The 17,708-nt window shown below is 43.8% G+C and overlaps 1 protein-coding gene across 2 annotated transcripts in view; it reads right to left on the reverse strand.

The window, feature by feature from the left end:
• cdc42bpb (CDC42 binding protein kinase beta (DMPK-like)) overlaps positions 1-14,588 on the reverse strand; it is a 38,055-nt gene extending 23,467 nt beyond the window's left edge. Inside the window, exons 1-8 of one of the 2 annotated variants that reach the window (XM_084483493.1) lie at positions 14,378-14,588; positions 12,629-13,490; positions 8,182-8,273; positions 6,115-6,198; positions 5,485-5,580; positions 5,015-5,163; positions 3,123-3,216; positions 2,691-2,891 (exon numbers count right to left, since the gene is read on the reverse strand). In XM_084483493.1, coding sequence (XP_084339619.1) covers positions 2,691-2,891; positions 3,123-3,216; positions 5,015-5,163; positions 5,485-5,580; positions 6,115-6,198; positions 8,182-8,273; positions 12,629-12,803 — 891 coding nt within the window. In that variant the 5' untranslated portion in view covers positions 12,804-13,490; positions 14,378-14,588. Of the gene's footprint in view, positions 1-2,690; positions 2,892-3,122; positions 3,217-5,014; positions 5,164-5,484; positions 5,581-6,114; positions 6,199-6,593; positions 6,613-8,181; positions 8,274-12,628; positions 13,491-14,377 lie in introns of those variants that run through there. The other variant, XM_084483494.1, reaches the window with a different exon arrangement.
• Between the last annotated feature and the right edge of the window lie 3,120 nt (positions 14,589-17,708).

Genomic DNA, 17,708 nt, shown 5'->3' on the forward strand with positions numbered 1-17,708 from the left:
AGACAAATGAGGCATGTACAAGGTAGGTAGGTATGGTTATACTCCAAATATGGCTGTTTTTTCCAGAATAGTATATAATGTAGCCTGCCAATGTAGCATGCTACTTGTAGCTTGGCCATGTAGTTTGACCATACAGCATGCTATGCTATATGCAGCAGGCTCTATGTAGAACGCTATATGTAGCAAGTAGCATGCACATGCCATATAAATAAAGATGACGTGACAAGACCAGAAGAAAGAGTAAATGGGCCTTGTACCACCAGGGGAGCTTTTTTCATAGATTGAAAGAGTTTTTAAATAGCAGTTCAACTAGGACGAGCTCCGTGGAGAGGCAGGCTGTCCTGGAAACCTACACTCTACGAGAGCTAGCTCCAGTGAGGTGTGTTATGGTGTGTGAGTGCAGACAGTAAGGTGTGTTATGGTGTATTAGTGAGACAGTTAGGTGTGTTATGGTGTATTAGTGAGACAGTAAGGTGTATTAGTGAGACAGTAAGGTGTGTTATGGTGCATTAGTGAGACAGTAAGGTGTGTTATGGTGTATTAGTGAGACAGTAAGGTGTGTTATGGTGTATTAGTGAGACAGTAAGGTGTGTTATGGTGTATTAGTGAGACAGTAAGGTGTGTTATGGTGTATTAGTGAGACAGTAAGGTGTGTTATGGTATATTAGTGAGACAGTAAGGTGTGTTATGGTGTATTAGTGAGACAGTAAGGTGTGTTATGGTGTATTAGTGAGACAGTAAGGTGTGTTATGGTATATTAGTGAGACAGTAAGGTGTGTTATGGTGTATTAGTGAGACAGTAAGGTGTGTTATGGTATATTAGTGAGACAGTAAGGTGTGTTATGGTGTATTAGTGAGACAGTAAGGTGTGTTATGGTGTATTAGTGAGACAGTAAGGTGTGTTATGGTGTATTAGTGAGACAGTAAGGTGTGTTATGGTATATTAGTGAGACAGTAAGGTGTGTTATGGTGTATTAGTGAGACAGTAAGGTGTGTTATGGTGTATTAGTGAGACAGTAAGGTGTGTTATGGTGTATTAGTGAGACAGTAAGGTGTGTTATGGTATATTAGTGAGACAGTAAGGTGTGTTATGGTGCATTAGTGAGACAGTAAGGTGTGTTATGGTATATTAGTGAGACAGTAAGGTGTGTTATGGTGTATTAGTGAGACAGTAAGGTGTGTTATGGTGTATTAGTGAGACAGTAAGGTGTGTTATGGTGTATTAGTGAGACAGTAAGGTGTGTTATGGTATATTAGTGAGACAGTAAGGTGTGTTATGGTGTATTAGTGAGACAGTAAGGTGTGTTATGGTGTATTAGTGAGACAGTAAGGTGTGTTATGGTGTATTAGTGAGACAGTAAGGTGTGTTATGGTATATTAGTGAGACAGTAAGGTGTGTTATGGTGTATTAGTGAGACAGTAAGGTGTGTTATGGTATATTAGTGAGACAGTAAGGTGTGTTATGGTGTATTAGTGAGACAGTAAGGTGTGTTATGGTGTATTAGTGAGACAGTAAGGTGTGTTATGGTGTATTAGTGAGACAGTAAGGTGTGTTATGGTATATTAGTGAGACAGTAAGGTGTGTTATGGTGCATTAGTGAGACAGTAAGGTGTGTTAGTGAGACAGTAAGGTGTGTTATGGTATATTAGTGAGACAGTAAGGTGTGTTATGGTGCATTAGTGAGACAGTAAGGTGTGTTAGTGAGACAGTAAGGTGTGTTATGGTATATTAGTGAGACAGTAAGGTGTGTTATGGTGCATTAGTGAGACAGTAAGGTGTGTTAGTGAGACAGTAAGGTGTGTTATGGTGCATTAGTGAGACAGTGAGGTGTGTTATGGTGTGTTAGTGAGACAGTAAGGTGTGTTATGGTATATTAGTGAGACAGTAAGGTGTGTTATGGTATATTAGTGAGACAGTAAGGTGTGTTATGGTGTATTAGTGAGACAGTAAGGTGTGTTATGGTATATTAGTGAGACAGTAAGGTGTGTTATGGTATATTAGTGGGACAGTAAGGTGTGTTATGGTGTATTAGTGAGACAGTAAGGTGTGTTATGGTGTATTAGTGAGACAGTAAGGTGTGTTAGTGAGACAGTAAGGTGTGTTATGGTATATTAGTGAGACAGTAAGGTGTGTTATGGTATATTAGTGAGACAGTAAGGTGTGTTATGGTATATTAGTGGGACAGTAAGGTGTGTTATGGTGTATTAGTGAGACAGTAAGGTGTGTTATGGTGCATTAGTGAGACAGTAAGGTGTGTTATGGTGTATTAGTGAGACAGTAAGGTGTGTTATGGTATATTAGTGGGACAGTAAGGTGTGTTATGGTGTATTAGTGAGACAGTAAGGTGTGTTATGGTGCATTAGTGAGACAGTAAGGTGTGTTATGGTGTGTTAGTGGGACAGTAAGGTGTGTTATAGTGCATTAGTGAGACAGTAAGGTGTGTTAGTGAGACAGTAAGGTGTGTTATGGTGCATTAGTGAGACAGTAAGATGTGTTAGTGAGACAGTAAGGTGTGTTATGGTGCATTAGTGAGACAGTGAGATGTGTTAGTGGGACAGTAAGGTGTCCGGTGGAGTATTAGTGGAGTCAGTAAGGTGTCTAGTGGGTAATATGCATGTGACTTGGTAAACAGTAGTTTAGTTTAAGTACAGTATGTTAGCACGGCACCACTATCAGCCAGGGCGCTCACCTCATGGTTCATGATCTTTCCGTAGGTCTCCACCAGGGACTCTGCGTAGAAGGGGGTCTCTCCGTACAGCATCTCGTACATGCAGACCCCCAGGGACCACCAGTCACACTCCGGACCATAGCGCCCCATGCCGTCCTCCATGGCTTGCAAGATCTCAGGGGAAATGTAGTCTGGAGTCCCCACGGCTACTGAAGACTGGACCTGGAAGCAAAGAGCGGCCATTACAGTTGTAGTTCTATGTTGATGGCTAAGAGAGACAGAAAAGCATGGGATCACTTTGTTTGGACAGTAATGTTGACTCGTGTGTGTGTGTGTGTGTGTGTGTGTGTGTGTGTGTGTGTGTGTGTGTGTGTGTGTGTGTGTGTGTGTGTGTGTGTGTGTGTGTGTGTGTGTGTGTGTGTGTGTGTGTGTGTGTGTGTGTGTGTGTGTTACCGTGCCATCCTTCATCATCTTGAGACAGGAGCCAAAGTCTGCGAGGCGGATGTGGCCGTTGACATCCAACAGGACATTGTCTGGTTTGATGTCCCTGGAACACAATTAAATACAATATATAGATCTATACATCATAGAGTAATAAACTATATATATGTCATTTTATAAGAGTGATGGTTTATCTGTTGGGAGTTAAATTATGGAGGGGGTAGAATATAATAGTTATATGAAGGAGGGGGTTAATAGCTTCTAGTTATATATAGGTATAGTAAGAGAAGGTTAATGCTGCCTTGTAATATTAAGTATAGTATTAAACTGCTGTAGTAATATTAAGGAGAGGTATCGTTGAAGGAAGCTGGACAGCTGCCCAGAACAAAACTACATTTCCCAGAGGACATTCCCTCCAGGAAGAGGCCTCTTCCTGTATGGAAGCTGTAACAGGAAGTTGAAAAAGACACACCCAAAGAGACCTTGCCAGTTTTTGTTCTGTCCTGCAACCCCATACTACAATGCAAAACCATGTAGCCAATTACAGGGATCGAAATCACCAATGTGTTGGACGCATATTCTCCCGAAATTGAATCTGTGCAACCTAGAAATATAATTGGGAGCATTTGTGCAAGTGGAAATGTTTCCCCATCTGGTGCAACATTTCTATTTATTTATTAATGCTGCAGTCCTTTCCTTGTACATTTGGTAGATAGTACACTCAGGATGTGCCATGTTCAGATTAATTTCCCTATTTTTGTTTTTCTGTGTTGGATCATAAATAAGTCCATTAAATGAGACGTGTTAAAATGAAATACAGAGTAATGACAGAATCTGTTTGCGATAGCAATTTACCAGCAGTTCATCATTATTGTGTGTTTAAAGGGGTGTTCCCAAGGGTATGTACCAATTTAGATGGGTTATTATTGCTGAATATTTTAAATATTCAGTATTACATTGTGCCCTCTGAACTTGTTTGCTATGGAAGCATAATTTCCATAAATGGAAGTCGTTTAGTTAAATATTTAAATATATCTGTAATTCTAACATCAGGCGTCAATCAGCTGTCCTGCCAAATGTACCAGCAAATGTTGAGTGTTTTTGATTTTTTGATTTCTGTATTCCATTTATTTAGTAACCTTAATTGAATCAATCAAAATCAGCATGTATGGCTATAGTGCTAACCCCCCAAAAAAGTATCTATGTAAAAAACAAAACAAAACATATTACTGGTGCGCCTAATGTTTATGGTTGGGAGCACCAGTGCTGGTAGCACCAGTGCTGGTAGCCCCAGTGCTGGTAGCCCCAGTGCTGGTAGCCCCAGTGCTGGTAGCCCCAGTGCAGCGAGTGTTACGTAAGTTCATGTCCATGTGAAAGCTATACTAGTGCACTGCCCTACAAAAGCAAACCGCAATAACTCACAATTTTTGGCATGACTCAAAACAAACTTGTGGAAATATGTTTATTTATCACAAAGTATCTTGGTTTGATCTTTGAATCCAAAAGGCAGCGGCCTGCCTTGGTATTTTTTTTTTTGATCTCAAAATGAAAACTTTTAAACATGTAGTCATCTTAATTAAAAACAAATGACATTATTTTTCTTAATTTTGGAAAAAACCAAGATATCTAACTTGAAACACTAGGTACGGCACTTTGATGTTGTACTACCCTTGTTTTGCCTTTACAGTTTACTCATAGTAAGAAAAAGGCAGTGTGCATTTGAAGGGTAAACAGTAAAAATTGTTGGGATTATTTTGTAGGGATCAAATTCCTCATTGACACACAATTGGCCTTACAGTCAAAAAACTTTAAAGCTATTATTCTCAGTTCCACTGTTGCCGCAGAGGCTGCAGTTTGTCTTTGTAGGGAGGTGTGGCATGCAATGAGTGAGGTGGGACCCGAACCTGTGGACGTAGTTGTGCTGGTGGATGGAGTGGACGGCCAGGACCATCTCGGCCACGTAGAACCGAGCCATATCCTCCGGCAGGCGGTCCTCAAACTTACTCAGCAGGGTCAAAAGGTCCCCGCCCACGTAGTAGTCCATCACCAGATACTACAGGAACACACTGCATTAATTCTGAAGCAACGCTTAGGTTTGAGTATGATTGCTACGTCGTTGTGTCACACTACTCATTCTTCTAAATACATGAAAATAAAGTGATGGTTGGGTAAAAGGTTTAGGCTTATGTTTACGGACTAAGCCTTTATATTCCTTATGATAGATAGGAACTTTATAAATACCCTCGGGAAGGCTCCCTCAGGAAATTGCACATGATACTGGAATTATAGCAAGTTTTAGGAAATTCAAAACTGTCCTGTATTCCAGTGGTTGTAGTTACTGTACTAAGAGTGTGTACTAAATGTGTGTACTGACCAGGAAGTTGTCGTCCTGGAATGCATAGTGAAGCGCGGTGATCCATTGGCTGTCTCCGTTGACCAGAACGTTACGCTCCTCTCTGAAACAGGCCGTCTGAAAAGACAACATAGGGACTCCATCATCATCACCACCTCCAACACCACCACCATCATCACCCCCACCCCCATCATCCCCACCTCCAACACCACCCCCATCATCATCACCACTGATGACATCAAGCTCCAAAATGAAAAAAGCATACCATTTTAAACACATTGAGACTTTTTATTTGCTTTATTTGATTTTTATCTGCCAACACACCATTGGCAGTACATCCACATTTAATAGCTACAATTCAAGGACTCTTGACTCAGCATGTGCATGTTTTTGTGTTGCATCACCATATATAAGGGCATTTAAACATTTGGGTCTGATCAACAAAGAAATTGAACTATTTGTGACGAAGCAATGGTCAGTACTATGGGTACGGTTGGTACCTGGCCGAGAGGACTACAAACATGGTGTGTGGGCGCCAGCACCAGGTAGCTTGTGCACCCGTGTGTGTGTGTGTGTGTGTGTGTGTGTGTGTGTGTGTGTGTGTGTGTGTGTGTGTGTGTGTGTGTGTGTGTGTGTGTGTGTGTGTGTTACCTCGGCTCTCTTCAGCATCTCCCACTTGTTGAGGATCTTCATGGCATAGACCCTCTCAGTCTCCTTCATCTTCACCACGGCAACCTGTAACACACAACACATACATCATGAGTACAAACAATCTCTCAATCCCAACACAATCACAACAAAACACACACTCATTCCCCCCCCCCCCCCCCCCCGCAACCCAACTACCAACGCATTATAAGCAGCGGCGGTTTTAGGCACGGGCGAAAAACAAGACACACGAGAAAGAAAATGATCCGCGCATTTTCTACTATCGATAATACCCCCCCCCCCCCCCCCCCCCCCCCCCCCAACAACTCCGCCAGCCGGTAATCGCGCCCCCCCTCAACAAATCCGCCACACATTGCTACCTGGTCTGTGGGAAACACTGCAACACCCTTCATTACTACAAAACTCATCTTCACAAGTACAGTCTTCATCACCATGATGCACTCTTCGTCAACATAACGTACTCTTCATCACAGGAACACTTCATTCTTCACCACTACACTCTTCATCACTAGAACAAACTCATCTTCACTAGAACACTTTAATACTATTCTCCATTTGGTAAGAACATTAAGGGGCCAGCTCTCTCTCTCACACACACTTTGGTTCTCTCTGTTCCTCACTCTGTTGCTTTAGAAGCCATCCCTGCTCACTTGCAGCATTGTTTGCCATTATATATGGCAGGTCTCTCGCCCCCTCTCTGGTCTCTCTCTCCTTTTATGGACAGAGGAACACTCATTGCGCCTGACCTGCTTGTCTGACTCACATACGCACGCACACACACACACACACACACACACACACACACACACACACACACACACACACACACACACACACACACACACACACACACACACACACACACACACACACACACACACACACACACACACGAGAGGTTAGGTGGAATCTTGCTAAAGGACGGCCGAGAATTGGGTGTACATAATTGTTAGTTCGATAAAGACTGGTGAAATATATGTTTGTTAGCTGAAGTCAGACAACAGAGTTGGGGTTAAACCGAGTGTGAGGGGGGTTAGGTAAACGATTGACAGGTGAGATCAAAGAGCAGTCCCATGGTTTAATTATTGACCAATTCCGGTAGTTTTATCCTGGTGAATCCTCACTAGTCGACACAATCCCAACCCTAACATTACCCTCTGCTAAACTAACCTATCCTACTTGTGTGATGTAAAGGCCTGAGGCCCTTTGTGCTAGCTACCATTCACCCTAATGAAGAGCCGAGCATACTAGTCCATAGCCTCCTGTAAAACTCTGACTAGCCCATGACGTTAGCCTTAGCCACAGGTAGCCCTTAGCCTACTGCCAAGCTAGCTAGCCCTTAGTCAAATTAAGAGCTTTGAGCTGCCTAGCTTACAGTACAACCCAGACTTCTATTATAAAGCAGGAGGTGGGATTATTTTAACTGTAGGTTGGAACCCCTACCAACAGAACTCGGTGCTAGCTTCAATAGGCTCACTTTAATTAACAGCCAAATATGATGGGGTTATGTACTTAATGGTGTAATTTACATCATATTTCCTCTCAATTAGTAATTCCTCATAACCAGGAGGAACCAACAGCCAGCCCAGCAACCCATCATGCTTGAACTAGTTTCTGGGGACAGACACAGCTTAAGGAAACTGGGAAGCCTTGTCCATTGTAAACAGGAAATGCGGGCCAAGCGTAATCTGGCTGCACTTCCTGAATAGTAGACAGGAAGAACAGAGACGGAAGAGGAGAGGGAGAACCGGAGGTTAAGAATACCTTTAATAGTAAACAAAAATGTGTTTTACATACCCTAACCGTTTGAACTCAAACTCGAAAACGTCAAATACCATGTAGTTACCAGTCAGCTAGTAAATTCTACACATTGTACTACCAACTAGTAAATAATGTGTGGTAACATCGACAAGTACTATGCCAGAGATAGAAAATAGACCGGCTCCTTGGCAACAACATTGATAAGCTCCAGCTCAGGGAGGCGATAGACTGTGCCAACAGCGACATTCAACCAATCACACTGCTCGACACGTTATTACTGGTTCTTACCTCTCCGAAAGCTCCTCGACCAATCACCTTGAGCATCTCAAAGTCGTCACGGTGCAGCCGCATCTCCTTCACGGTGGTGGTGAAGGGCTTCACTGTGGACGACACGGAGAATGAATTCAAACACAAACACAACACCCATCACTACTGTGGGCCGTTGTGGTCACTGTGTGAAGCCATTGATGAGGCTTGGATTATAAAGTTGACACTGAGCTATTTACAGAGCGAGATACGGAATTACACAGAGACTGACTGGGCCGTTGTGTTTAAATTGATCTTACAAAAGGGTTCCGTAAAATTCTGAATGAAAAATAAGCAAAAAATAGAATACAGATCTAGCTGCATTAAGATTTCTGTGCCAAGAAGTAACAAGTACACAGTGTTATTTAGTAATAAATTGAATGCAAGTCAGCATCAGTTTAAAATTGTTATAGTTTAATGCTAAATAGAATATAGGAAAAAAAAGGTTATTGGAAATCGAAGGCCATTGAAATGGAAAACCATTTCAATGAGCTTACTTGATTATGTGGCTTTGGTTCACAGTCATTATAGGTTATTTAATGGTCCAAGTCATGGGACATTTGTCAAAGCTTTGAAAAATGTACTACAAGTAAATAATATGTCAACCATTTTTGACTGAGCCAAGCAGAAGAAATGTAAGATTATTGAAAAAATACTCAAATAAAGATTATACTTTAAAAAAGTATTATAATGATAACTAACGAAGATCTTTAATAATGGCATGAGGCTGCCAAAACATTGTGCCTGCCTTTCTCTTTCTCACGCAACCGGTCCGTGGACATTTTATACAACTAGTGGACCGGTCCGTTGTACAAAACCTGATGGGAACCACTTGACTATGTTTCTGCCGTATCAATGTATACAAAGCATGAAAGGGTGTAAATCACACATGTTTTCAGTGTGCTGTGCCCTAACATCGGACACAAAGTCCTGTCTGTGACTGGTTTATCATGGCGAGGTGAACCCTATTTATTGGCCAACCGAGTGTCTGCATGCGATTCTCGCCTTCTCATTGCACAGCCCTAATTTGGGAATTTTGTGATCTGTACAACTGTGTGCTGGGAAGAATAAAGGCCCTGCTGCAGATACAAGACTCCTACACGAGAGCCCTGATGATTACATCACGTTGGGACTCGTGCACTAAGCGGCAAGTTGACCATATATCCCTTTTTAAGCTGCTAATGCTAAATTGCTAACTTTAGCTCCACTCAGACCTCAACTCCCGCCATGTCACAAGAGGGCGTGGCCTCGAGGGACACACTCATACAGGCTCTGTGCCCGTCTGTCGTGTCATGTGATCTGTGTATACTGTACATCATGTACTTCCGGCTGTGCCCCCCCCCCCACCCCCAACACATCTCATCCAGACGTCAGCTCTGCCGCAGCTCTGCATGCACTGGTGAATGCATGCAGTCATGTCCCAGCCGGTGGCAGACACAGAGCTGTGTCTGCCCTACCCATGAAGGAGAACATAAAGGCCAAATAAGGCTTGGTTAAATAAATACAATATATAAAAGAGGTGAGGGCCACCACACCCACTGTCAATGATTTACCAACCGTGGATCCAGAAGCCAAAGTTAGAATATAGACATCTTTCAACAACATGACAGGATTGGTGCCGGTTTGACTAACCAGCATTGCCTAATGTTAGTCTGTGTATTATTTGTGATGCATTAATCATTATTACATATATTCTAGTTTCTACGTATCTCACACACACACACACACACACACACACACACACACACACACACACACACACACACACACACACACACACACACACACACACACACACACACACACACACACACACACACACACACACACACACTTCAAGTCCAACAAGCTGTTTTTGGTGGGTGTTGCACATTTTTGACATGCCCCAACTTGATTGGATATCTGAGTGATGAGTCAAAGAATCATTGGTTGCCATCCAGGTCCTACCTGGGGCAAAATTGACTGGTGTTGTGGTTTCAGCATACGAGTCAAAAATACTTTAGACATTACAGCAAAAACAAATCGGCTTAGCCTTAATACAATTGCATAATTTGAATTGGTATATTTCAACATACATTTTGAGTGTTTGTTTCTCATAAGGGCAATGGATAAATTAGATGGTTTGTGTTTTCAAAACTCAATTTCATCAGACAGTAACCAACCTCCCACAACAGTGCTCCAGTAATGGGGTCATTAATGAGTGCTGCTCCCTTCCCGTTTTGTTCTCCGTCTATTAGAGACCCGAGGTCTGATATATTTACCAGCAGTCTATCACTACTCTGGCTGCACTCTATGAAGTTGTTTTTTTTAGAAACATCGCAGCGGAGCACTTAGAATTTGACGTAGTTACCCAATTTTATTGGACGCTTTGATTGAGCCCAGTTAATCACTTTGGACAAAATCATCTCATGGAAGATTATATTTTAAAAACGACATCATAATAATAAAAATGCCACAATTGGTGGGTGTTTCCTCCAATGTGTGTGACATAATGTGAGTGTGTGTGGTGTCATTCTGGGCGGGCTGAGTGGGGATCCAACCCCCAACCGACCAGTGTTAATGCCATGTTCTACGAGTCAAGCCAGCAGGACAACAACTCTCTGGTTGGTTGGATTGAATCAACTCCCACATCTCAAGGTTGTTGTGTGTGTGTGTGTGTAATCCACAAACCAGGAAGCACGTTTAATGAGTTATAGAGAAACAAAGTGGTGCATCAGGGTCTATTAGTTGCAACATGTCCCATTTCTAATTTGATTTCATATGACGACGATGATGAATCAATGTGTTCATCAGACAAACTACACCAAATGTAAACAAACCTGTTCACATGCGTTTTCTGTCAGGCTCAGTTGCAAAACTGTAATTGTACAACTGTGAGCAAACACTAGGCATACATTCAAACTTGACGTGACTTGATTTCTTGTATTTACTGCAGTAATGGAGGTATGCCATTAAGCAAATTTGCAGTCCACCTGCAGGCATGCTTTGAGCAGTGTGGCTCAACCCTACCTGCTCATTAATGGAATGCAGCTAAAAAATATCACTGCAAGTTATTTTGGCTGTAAGCTTCTGCTTAATGATTTAACAACAGCCTTAATGGTAGCGCAGAAGGGGGTGAGTGGGAAGTAACCATTAGATCTAGTGTACACAACACATAGGGGACAATGGTTGCGTTAACATTACATTTTTTGACTACACAGGTCCAGAGTGACTATGTAGCATTAACATCATAAAACGATATTCTAAAGTCACTCCTAGCCATGTAGCTCTCAGCCCCTAGATCCAGCACAGCCAACGCTGTGTCATACTGTGGATTAATAATCTCTTTGTGCTAGGCTACTAAGGCAAGCCTATATTCATCTGACCATAGCCTACATAATCTGTGGTGGAGCCACCCAGATGGTTTCAGAGCTGAGCTTGATAACTGCGTCTATAAATGGACTGAGTAAATGGACTGGATTTTTTTTAACCAGCATCTCCTACCCCCACCGCAGGAATTAGGATAGGCATATTGTGGCATATGGTGACACACACCATCCAGGGTAACATGTTTCTTATGGTTTATAGTTGGAATATGGATGCAACACAATAAGTCAAAAGAGGACTAGAGTAGAGTCCCCTGTGTCTCACCTGGAACTGTAGTTCCACATGTCCTACTACTAGTTAACTGGTGCTCATACCTGTCCTACAGTAGTTAACTAGTGCTCATACTTGAGTAACTCACCTGTACAACTGTAGTTAAAGACCTAGTGGTCTCCCCTGTCCTAATGAGGACACCTCATGCTCCTACCTGCTGTAGTTACCTGGTGCTCATACCTGCTGTAGATACCCAGTGCTCATACCTGTCCTACAGTAGAGCTACCTGACCGTACCTGTTTGACAGTCGACCTGGTGATTTCACCTGTCCAACTGCAGAATCACCCAGCCAGTTTAAAACATGACCAGCTGGGCTGGGTCAAAAAGGTAAATAAACGTGTGCAGTCCCTCTCTTTTCTATGTCCATTTGGGTGGCCAGAAAGGGAGATTATGTTCTCTAGACCACCATAGTATTGTACATCGACCATCAGCCAGTAAACATGAGCTGCCAACACTCCCACAGCACATCCTCCCTCCCGAGCACTGGTGGTCAGGGCAGTGTAGTCATCCGGGAACCGGAAGTAGGACGCCGTGACACAATTACGATGGCATCGACTTTTATGGCCCATAGCGGCCTGATCCGAATAGCAGATATGTATTACAAGGGGTATAATCTCTAGACTAGTGGACATGGGGTTAATCTGTGTGTTTGCTGCGGCTTCCGTGCGCACAAGCATCTTATGTATCTGGCTGTAGACACAAGGCTTTGGGCACAGGATAACTCCACCATCCCGGGGTTTTGGGAGTATTAACGCCATGGCTGCTTATCAGCCATTTAAGGCCAACAACTTACCCCAGTCCAGAAAGTCCGTCACGTGTTTCTCCCTCTTAAGGGGCGAGTTGCAGCACTCGTTGTAGAGGCAGACGAGGACGTCCAGGAGGGTCTCCACGCTCAGACACGTCCCGTTGTGCCGAGGTCCGTCCAGGAGCAGCTGCTCCAGCTTCTTCAGGCGCACCTTGGCTGACATTTTCGGGCAATTTCTCACTTGTCTCGGCTGACAACCACTCCCTTCTTCTCGCAGCGAAACCCCCTTCCCGACTCAGGGACCGGAGAATGTCAAGAACCCAGCCCCTTTTTTTCCCCTGAACGCTGCCTCAACTAGTTGTGGAGGTCGGCTCGGGATCCGACTCCCAACTTGCTATAATAGCTAGCAGCACGGCTAGCTGGTGGTCACCTTAAAACATAATCCCGGCATGATGTCGAGCGCCTCTGAATCCGCCTAGTAGTCGGGTCTCTGCGTCGCCACCGTTCGGAGTTATCCAGCCTCGAGGCTTTAGGAATCTAACATTTGCTTTAATCCCGGTAAATCTGTACTTTCCGTTTAGGGAATACGGGATGTCAGGCGAGTCCGCCGTCGAGTCTCCACTGGGCTGCTCGGCGACCGTCCGTTCCTCCTCTTATCAGCTCGGGAGCATTTCCACAACGTGTCGTCACCTCGTGGAATCGGAGGAGTACATCCACACTAAATCTGAACGGTCATGTATTTCTGGAAATGTGGCCCTTTTTGATGGCTTCCACATCGGTTGCCGGTGTGGCTCGGCAGGCAGCGGAATATGGCTGAGGTTCTCCCCAGCGAGCTCCGACTACCGCAAGCGTCCGCCGTAAAGGATGACTTCCGGTCTAGTTTCCAAAATTAAAAGTCCAAAGTATTTTCCTAGTTGTCAGGGCAGTAATAAAAAATAATGTTAGTTTGCTATCTAAAATCGTTCCATCTATCTAAATGTTCAAGAGTAAAAGCTTATATATATATATATATATATATATATATATATATATATATATAATATGATTCTACACCAAGATGATCTCCTTGTCATATATGAGGTGTACAGCACTTTTAACATGATTCACATGATATACTTTTTGGTTTTATTTATAATATATAACTGATATATAAACCAGATCAGTAACAAGGTCTCCAACCTATGCCAATTTATTCAACACGTTTGGGGAGATATTATTTCCTTACTTTATCACTGAAGGGATATTCAAAAGTTTAAAGTCTCTTGATTTTTTGCCCACCATCCTCCCACGATGGTCGGACGTGATCCCCACTGACATCAGGAAAACATTAATCCTACACACATTTTATGTAATAAACTGAAAACTCATGCAATCTTCCATCTTGGCCCATGAGAAATTAATATATAACTTTGCAATGTACTCCGAGGATTCTTGCATTTCTGGGTTGTATCTTCATGGTTGAATGCACTTATTGTAAATTCACTTTTGTGTCAGCTTTATATGTTATAAAAAAGCAGCATCCATCACATTAGACAACAACGATATCTTCCTATGTACACTTTTTTCAGATTCAGTTTGAGACCAAAAAACACAACCTGAGCAGCCCTCCACACTAGATTAGAATAATTGTTACAATTGTTAATAATTGTTACATAATGGTTTTCTATAAATGTTGAATTGTTGAAACAAATCAGCTTTCACTGCTTCTACAAAAATAAGGGCGAAAACCTGAACTGAACTTTTACTTTGAAATACCAATCACTGAAGGAATAGTAATTAGCACTAGCTCCAACTAACCTGACACGCCTGTCTCTCCCTGGCTCTGGAATGAGAGGGTTGGCCAGGGAGTGAGGTCCCGCCTCCCCACACCGGAAACGCCAGGGATATAGGACGTCATGGCGTGATTGACAGGCACTAGGAACAGGGTGGCGTTGACCTCACCACCAGTATAATCAGCGGATCCGTGAAGAAATCTTTTGTCATCCGTCTCCATTGCAGTATAACGAGAGACACACAACAACACACCGTCATGTACCACCCCCCCCCCCCCAATTCAATTCAAACCATTAATATTATTGAAATTATCAAATCAAAAAAACATTTATTGTTCTAATTTGCCATGGAAATAATGTGTGAACTTTGATTTGTAATCAAACAAATAAAAAGGACTGCAATTCTTAGAATATATTCTTTATAATTGTTGCCACAACTTCTCTCTCTGTCGGATTAGTTCATGCGGTGGGTGGAGCCTGTGGGTGAAGCAAGCAGGGTTGGGTTTGGGAGGGCTTGGTTTGTTGTGGTGCAGCAGAAATATGAAGAACATGTTTAGTTGACAAAAGTCAGACATAACAAGAGGTGTGTGTGTGTGTGTGTGTGTGTGTGTGTGTGTGTGTGTGTGTGTGTGTGTGTGTGTGTGTGTGTGTGTGTGTGTGTGTCTGTGTGTGTGTGTGTGTGTGTGTGTGCGTGCGTGTGTGTGTGCAATATGATGCCAAGCTGACTTGGCTCCTCTACAAAAAGGTGTAGATAGGGAGGTAGAGGAGGTGGTGGAGGACGAGGTGAACGGGACAAGGATAAGTAGGGGGCGGAGGAGGAGAAGAGGTCGAGAGGGAGGTGGAGAGTGAGGAGGAGGAGGGGAAGGTGGTGGTTGAAGAGGAGGAGGAGGTGTTGGTAGGGAGGTGGAGAGTGAGGAGGAGGAGGGGAAGGTGGTGGTTGAAGAGGAGGAGGTGGTGTTGGTAGGTGGAGAATGAGGAGGAGGAGGTGCAGGTGCTGGTTGAAGAGGAGGAGGAGATGTTGGTAGGTGGAGAATGAGGAGGAGGAGGTGCAGGTGCTGGTTGAAGAGGAGGAGGAGGTGTTGGTAGGTAGAGAGTGAGGAGGAGGAGGTGTTGGTAGGGAGGTGGAGAGTGAGGTGGAGGAGGGGGAGGTTGTGAAGGAGTAGGTGGAAGGGGAGGAGGGTTTGTGAACACATGATCTGCATTGACATGCCCACACTATGTCAGGATTGAAAAGAGTGTGTGGGTGTGTGTTGCTGTTGGGTGATATGGTAATATACATATATATACATTAGGGTGGGGTCTGCAGTATTATATAAGGGTTGTGTTGTATTAATCCCAGCCAGGAAGTCTGAGTAAATAGATAGGGTGAGGAGTGTTCGCCTGTATTATATTGATGTCTATAGTGTTAACTGTATTATATTTAGGATGAGGTAAGAGGAGAGAGAGAGAGCTGCCATACTAAAAAAAAAGACAGTTGTCTTACAATTTTGCTAAAAAAACACAGACCAAACATTGCCGCCATCTAGTGGCGAAGGAAATTAAATGACGCTTAACCATTTATACAAATGTTTTTCTTCCTTTGGTGCTTTTCTGAATGTATTCCGTAACCCCCAACTGGCGAGTAATGTACATAATGAACGGTTGATGTGTGATAAATGTGTGATGATGTGTGAAATTAAAGTATACAACTAGAGGAAAGATTCAAGCCTTTGGTTTAGGAGTTCCTATAGTTTTTGTTGATTCCATCAACCATACTCAATATCATACCAATGCAGCAGTGGCGCCCCCAAGGGGTGGCCCAGAGGAGCTGCCACCCTCATACAATGGCTGGACTGGACCCCTCCCTCACCTCTGCTGCTGAGGCTTAAGTTGCTTATATTGCTTTTATTTAACATTAGGTATTATTCATTTAAATCAATGTTTATATTTCCTAATATTTCTTGTTAGACCAAATTAACTAATTCATAGCCAGCCAGCCCCAGAAAATGTTATGTTCCCTACAATCAATCAATCATTTAAGGCGTCAAATCAGGGTGATAAGGACATAGACGGCGGAAATCACTCTTCCCCAGGAAGTCCCCATAATTGTCTTCCCCAGGATGTGGTGAGTACAAACCCAGTTCCATTCCTCTGGCCCATACCCCTCCCAGTCGACCAGAAACTGGGGTTCAAGCCAACGTCGACAGACATCCAGCAGCTTCGGTTCGGTGCAGTGCGGCTTGGTGCGGCTCGTAGCAGGACAGCTCGGTTACGCTAAATCTGGCAAGCGTTTCCACCGCCAACAGAACCCTTAAGCGTGGAACACACTGGCCCAACCGCTGGCCGTCTGAAACATTAGGGGAGACTCGGATGAGTTCGGGAACAAATCTGTTCAGTGTGTTCAGCTGTGTTGGAAGCGTTTGGAACCGCACGGACGGTGTCTCGTCCGATACAACATGCAGAGTCTGAGAGCGTTGGCGTCTGGGGAATAGAGCCTCTGATTGTTTTTTTGCTAGCACACAACCAGCGAATCGGTGCGGTGTGTGCGAGGGGCGGACTAGCCCCACGAGACTAGTGCCTGCATCTCGCACAAACGTACGCGCTACTGTGTAGTTGGCAGTAGTCTTCGCGGTGTGTTTCCATGCAACTTCTTTGCCGAACACGTCAAACGAGGGGCAACAGAGTGAATCGTCACTTCAGTGCGTGACGATGCATTGCATCCTAGAACGCCAATTGTTCCTGATCAACACACACTATTACCACAGTTACCCGGGAATAGTAAAGGGTTTTCAGTGGTCGACCTAGCAAACATGTTTTTTTGCATATCGGTGGATCCAGCAAGCCAATACTGACCCAGACTGACACCAGCAGCAGACGCACTAGTGCGCACTAAATGCACACTAAATGCGCACTAAATGAGTTTGGTTCCTTGGTTCGGTACGTTTGCATTGGTGTGAATGCAACCGGAGCATTTTGGTGCGCACCAAATCAGCCGTCCGAGACCTCCCTGAAGAGGTGGTCTCGATCCGCTCCATCTCCCTAAATTCAGCAAGCAGCTAAGGGAGAAAGGTTATCTGCGGTCAGCTGAACAATGCCGTCTTAAGGCAAAAAAACTGACTTCACGGTCTATTTTGGTTCGCTTGGTCTATTTTGGTTTGTTTAGAAATATGCATATGTGAAACCGAACCGAACCGACGTCTGTTTGCTACATTGTATCATTTTTTGGCCTGGTGCGGACCAAACCAATCAAACTGTCTGTGGGCGTACAGGATTGTTGACGGGGGGTGGGGGGGTGGGGGTGGCACAGGGTTGCGGGGGGGGGGGGGCGGGGGTGTTGAAAACTGTACTGGGAAAGCAGACGATAGTTCATTTCTTGG

The sequence above is a fragment of the Micromesistius poutassou genome (assembly GCF_964030765.1).
Source record: "Micromesistius poutassou genome assembly, chromosome: 19".
Taxonomy (NCBI): domain Eukaryota; kingdom Metazoa; phylum Chordata; class Actinopteri; order Gadiformes; family Gadidae; genus Micromesistius; species Micromesistius poutassou.